The sequence below is a fragment of the Nannospalax galili genome, unplaced genomic scaffold (assembly GCF_000622305.1).
Source record: "Nannospalax galili isolate Female #2095 unplaced genomic scaffold, S.galili_v1.0 scaffold1619, whole genome shotgun sequence".
NCBI classification, from domain to species: Eukaryota; Metazoa; Chordata; class Mammalia; order Rodentia; family Spalacidae; genus Nannospalax; species Nannospalax galili.
The window spans coordinates 738,539-743,753 of record NW_008342739.1 but is presented as its reverse complement, the minus strand read 5'-3'; the positions used below and the strand labels follow the sequence as shown (position 1 = coordinate 743,753).

General features: G+C 43.6%; 1 protein-coding gene across 1 annotated transcript in view; it reads left to right on the top strand.

The window, feature by feature from the left end:
- Positions 1–5,215, top strand: part of Heatr5a (HEAT repeat containing 5A) — a gene marked incomplete at its 5' end in the record, with an annotated part of 82,101 nt that overhangs the window by 64,547 nt on the left and 12,339 nt on the right. Inside the window, one exon of the mRNA XM_029566290.1 lies at positions 3,914–4,138. Within this exon, the coding sequence (XP_029422150.1) occupies positions 3,914–4,138 (225 nt within the window). The remainder of the gene's footprint in view (positions 1–3,913; positions 4,139–5,215) is intronic.

Sequence of the window (5,215 nt, the reverse complement as noted above, 5' to 3'; positions counted from 1 at the left end):
TATCCGAAGATTTCCCTAGAAACAAACTCATCTGAGTTCTGTTTGTTCATGTATATGTGCTATTTCTGTGTGTAGACCTATATCTTTTCTGTCATATAAATGCATTATATGTAATCATTACATATAAATGATAGACACACATACAGATGTGTCTTATTTCCAATCTGTATTCTATACAAAATCAAACACAGAGCTAAGAATGGCCCAGTTGGCAAAGTGCCTCCCATGCAAACATGGGGGACTGAATTTGGATCCCCAAAACCCACATAAAAGCTGAGCATGGCCGGGCGTGGTGGTGCATGCCTTTAATCCCAGCACTCGGGAGGCAGAGGCAGGTGGATCTCTGTGAGTTCAAGGCCAGCCTGGTCTACATAGTGAGTTCCAGGACAGCTGGGGCTACAGGGAGACCCTGTCTCAAAAAGACCAAAATAGCTGAGCATGGCAGTGCTCCCCCAGTGCTGAGATGAGGGACGAAGACAGGTGGATCCCTAGAGCATGCTGTCCAGCCGCTGTCACCAGTCAGCAAGCTCCAAGTTCATTAAGAGATTGTCTCAAAAATTAAGGTAGAGAGAGAGAGAGAGGAACACGCTGCTGACCTCCATCTCACATGCACACACCCACACAGACACAAACATCCCCCACAAACACCAAAAAAGAAACTTAAAAAAATTTTTATGTGTGTAAGTGTGTTGCCTACATGTATGTAAGTGTACCTGTGTCCTACAATGCCCACAGAGGTCAGAAGAGGGTATTGGATCCCCTGGAACTGGAGTTACAGATGGTTGTTAGCCTTCACGTGGGTGCTGGGAATGGAATTCGGGTCCTCTACAAGAGCAGCTACTGCCTTTAACCGCTGAGCCCCACAAAAAGAGACATTTTAAGAAACCTAGCAAGTAGTGTGGGATTGCTCAATGGGTTAGAGCTTGCCACCAAACCTGACGACCTGAGTTCATCTCCAGAACACACATGGTAGAAAGAACCGGCTCCTACGAGGTGTTCGCTGATATCTATATGCACACTTGGATGTGTGCATCCAGTCACACAAACACACAAACACACACACACACACACTAAATAGGAAAGATTACTTATTTTAAAATTGTAATACATAACAGGTATTCAGGCCTTAATAGATGGTTAATTGGTAAGATATTTGACTGGTTAATGGGCTATCTTATTTTTAGCCTCATGGCTGCAAGACTCAATTTGAATTAAAATTAGAATTCCTTGTTCTCACATACTGTCTTGTACTAACTACTAAGAGCAGCACAAAAAGTAACTTTTCAGGGGATTCAGGTAAAATGTGTGTGAGTTTTGTTGAGAAACGTCCAGGAAAATTAAATTCATTGTTGTAGTTCAGCTTCTTCACAGTCACTTTGTTTTGATTTCACCTTATTTTATTCTTATGATACTGTAGGGCCTAATGATTTGGAGGCAAGCACCCAACCATGGTGCTCTATTCCCGTCTCCTTCCTGTAACCTCTTTTTTTTTTTTTTTTTGTCTTGAACTCATAGAGATCCACTGGCCTCTGCCTCCTGAGTGCTGGGATTAGAGGCGCGCCATCACGCCCGGCTCTTTGTTCCATTTTTAAGAATCTAAGAGTGCTGGTATTAAAGGCGCGCCACCACGCCCGGCTGGAACCTCGTATTTTGAGATCTCAGTAAACTTCCCAGGTCAGTCTTGAACGTTTTCTGTAGCCTAAGCTGTAGACCTTGTGATCCCTCTATCTCTGCCTCTCATGTAGCTGGGATTACAGACCTGGCCATCAGGCCTGGCTTCCATATTAACATTGAATTTATAACTGATTTCAACTCTTTAGTGGCCATGAAACTTTCTTTCTTTCTTTTCTTTTTTTTTTCTTTAAAGACAGTCTCACTGTGTAGCCTGGAATGGCCTCTAACTTGAGATCTGCCTGCCCCAACCCCCCAAATTAGGTGATTTTATGTGTGTTCCATCATTCCTGGCCCCATAAAAATTTTTAATATGTCATTTTAAGTGGCCTTCTACAAATTCCTTGTAAAAAATTAATATAAAATAAATTCAAGGGGCTAGAGCGATGGCTCCATCAGCAAAGTGCCTGTCACAGGAGCATAAAGACCTGAGTTTGGAGCCCAACATCCACTAAAAAGCCAAGAATGGTGGTGCATGTCTGTAACCCTGGCTCAGGGCAGGGCAGGGACAGGGGCAGGTGAATCCCTGGAGCCAGCTGGCTACCAGTCTAGCCAGGCAGTGAGGTCTGGGTTCAGTAAGAAACCCTATCTCAGAAAATAAGGTAGCCAGGCTTGATGGCACGTGCCTTTAATCCCAGCACTCAGGAGGCAGAAGTAGGCTGATCTTTGTGAGTTTGAGGTCAGCCTGGTCTACATGACAAGTTCCAGGTCAGCTGTAACTGACTACATAGTGAGGCCCTTTCTCAAAAAAAAAAAGTAAGCTGGGGCTACAGGGAGACCCTGTCTCAAAACGACCCCCCCCAAAAAAAGGTGGGGAACAATAGAGGAGATACCCATTGTCAGCCTCTGACCTCATGTCCCCATACACATGCACATACACTTATACTACAGACACATACAAAAATGAAAATGAACAAAAGTTCAAGCTCGGTATGGTGACACATCTTAGCTATTCAAGATTTTAAGGCAAAAAGAGCTGAAGAAATGACTCAGGAGTTAACAGCACCAGCTGCTCTTGCAGAGGACCCGGGTTCGATTCCCAGCACCCACATGGCAGCTGACAACTGTCCATAACTCCTTTGTCTGCGTCCATGATACCTTCTGACCTCCACAGGCATTGCACAACATGGGTACACTGATGCACATGCTGGCAATACACTTACGCACATCAAAAATAAAAATAAGGGCTGGAGAGATGGCTCAGTGGTTAAGAACACTGACTGTTCTTGCAGAAGACCCAGGTTCAAATCCCAGCACCCACATGGCAGCTAACAACTGTCCTAACTCCAGTTCCAGGGGATCTGACAACGTCTTCCATCCTCCACAGGCATTGCATGACACCGGTATACTTACTACATGCAGGCACTACACTCATACACATAAAACTATAAATGTTTTTTTAAATAAATAAAAATAAATTTTTTTTAGGATTTTAAGGCAGGAATATAGCAAATTTGAGGTTTGCCTAGGCTACATAGTTCAAGTCCAACCTGGGCACCTTAGTGAAATCCCGTCTCAAAATTACTACAAGAGGAAAAAAAAGCCCAAGGTTGTCCTTGTGGTAGAATGCTGAGCATGAGTAAGACCCTAAGGTTAATCCTGAACAAAGGACCTTTAAAAAAAAAACTGAAGGGCTGGAGAGATGGCTCAGCGGTTAAGAGCCATGGCTGCTCTTGCAGAGGACCTGGGTTTGATTCCCAGCACCCACATGGCAGCTAACAACCATCTGTAACTCCAGTTCCAGGGGATCTGACACCCTCTTCTGAGGGTGCACAAGGGTTCACTTACATACATGCAAGCAATATACTCATACACATAAATTTAAAAAAAATTTTTTTAAAGTTAGACATGGTTGCACATACTTATAATCGTAACACTAGGATGGCAAAGAGGCCAATCCCCGGGGATTGTGGACAGGCCAGTGACAGACCCTCTTTCAATTTTTTTTTTTTGGTGGAAATTTTAAGAATCTTAATTGAGTTATTGAAATTATATTATACTTATAGGAAATACTCTAGGATTTTTCTGTTGGCGTTTTGTTTTGGGTTTTTTGAAAGGGTGAGTTGGTACTGAGGCTCAAACCCAGGGCCTGTGCACACTGAGCACGTGCTCAAGCTCTGAACTACACCCTGAGCCCAGAGAAATGAGAATGAACACTAGACTTCACTGACAGACATTTATTCCATGGTGACTTCAGGGACTATGTATAAAACACTTCAGAGTGTTTTATTTCATCTTGCAGGAAGCGTCTCAGTTCTCCCTACTATATTATATCTCACAATTGGGGTCCTCAGAGAAACTGCTGTGAAGTTACCTGGGGGCCAGTTATCCTCAACAGTCACAGCCTCCCTGCAAGCTCTGAAAGGAATCTTATCTTCCCCAATGGCCCGAGCAGAAAAGAGCCATGCCGCTTGGACAGGCCTCCTCCACCGCGCCTTAGCAACGGTGCTTGACTGTTGGAACCCAGGTCAGTAAGACCATTTGGAGGTACTTGGTTATTGTTTAAGAGTGAGAGGTGTGGGTCTTTGAGGATAAAATCTTCACTTGATCATATTTGGCAGTCTCCCCTAGAGGAGACTGTTTTATGTATCCAGAAGGTATGTGTGTGTTTGGGGACCTTTAATCTTTAATGGAACTAAGTGGCAGGGAGCCTGTATGCTGACAGTGAGTTACCTTCAGGATTGATGGTGTGTTTATTTGAAAGTGCAGTGTGATAGATGCCTAGCTGACAGGGCTTAGTATACAGTGTCCTGAAATGTGCATAAGCCATGCATTAAAAATACCATCAGTCAAGTTCATCACTCCATTGTTTGTAGCCCAAGAGACTAGCCAAGCTACCCCATTTCCCCCAGTTTTCTCATAAACACATATGGATACTATCCTGAAGGAAATTTTAGAGCTGTACCATAATGTATGAAAAGCCTCTTGCTGCAGTGCATGGTGGGGCAAGCCTTTAAATCATAGCATTCAGGAAGCTAAAGCAGGAGGGTTAAGAGTCCAAGACCAATCTTGGCTTCATAGTGAGACCCTGTCTCAACACAACAAAAATCTCATTTATTACTTGGCATATATTAACAAATGATAGTATTTTTAAAAATATTTTATTATGTGTAGGAGTGTATTGCCTGCATGTATGTGAGTACACCCATGTCGTGCAATGCTGCAGAGGTCAGAAGAGGGCTTTGAATTCCCCTGGAACTGGAGTTAAGGACGGTTTATAGCCGCCATGTGGGTGCTGAGAATCGAACCCAGGTCCTCTGCAAGAGCAGTCAGTGCTCTTAACCTCTGAGCCATCTCTCCAGCCCAATAGTATTATTTTTAATATGTATTAAAATTTGTCATATGATGTGGTTTTTGTTCTCAGTAGTATGTTACACTGATTGTAAGGTCTTTAGATCCACATTGTACATTGTCCTGGCCTTCTTTTTTTTTTTGGTCTTTTTGAGACAAGGTCTCCCTGTAGCCCCAGCTGTCTTGGAACTCACTATGTAGACCAGGCTGGCCTTGAACTCACAGAGATCCAACTGCCTCTGCCTCCCGAGAG